The 241-nt window shown below is 61.0% G+C and overlaps 1 protein-coding gene across 1 annotated transcript in view; it reads left to right on the forward strand.

The window, feature by feature from the left end:
• The first annotated feature begins 6 nt into the window (after window positions 1-6).
• The window catches only part of NHSL2 (NHS like 2), an 80117-nt gene continuing 79882 nt past the window's right edge, over window positions 7-241 (forward strand). The window contains exon 1 of the mRNA XM_077763332.1: window positions 7-48. Coding sequence (XP_077619458.1) covers window positions 33-48 — 16 coding nt within the window. The 5' untranslated portion in view covers window positions 7-32. The remainder of the gene's footprint in view (window positions 49-241) is intronic.

A 241-nucleotide genomic window follows, 5' to 3' on the forward strand; every position in this document is an offset into this window, starting at 1 on the left:
ACAAGGAACAGAGGAGTAAGAGCCAAAGCAGGATGCATTCAGCAACAGGTACTTTCTTCCCTTCCCTCCTTTTTCTGGGGCTCCTACAGCCAGGGCCTCCCCAGCTGCAGCTGAGCGGGGCCCCTGACCCTTGGCGTGACTTGCAGGGGCTGGCAGGGGGCGGGGAGAGAGCCCGAGGGAGATGTGGGTGAACTCCCAGCTCCGCTGCTCCCACGTCAGCCTGAATTGCATAAGTCAGAGC

The sequence above is a fragment of the Crocuta crocuta genome, unplaced genomic scaffold (assembly GCF_008692635.1).
Source record: "Crocuta crocuta isolate KB4526 unplaced genomic scaffold, BGI_CrCroc_1.0 scaffold440, whole genome shotgun sequence".
In the NCBI taxonomy this organism is placed as follows: Eukaryota; Metazoa; Chordata; class Mammalia; order Carnivora; family Hyaenidae; genus Crocuta; species Crocuta crocuta.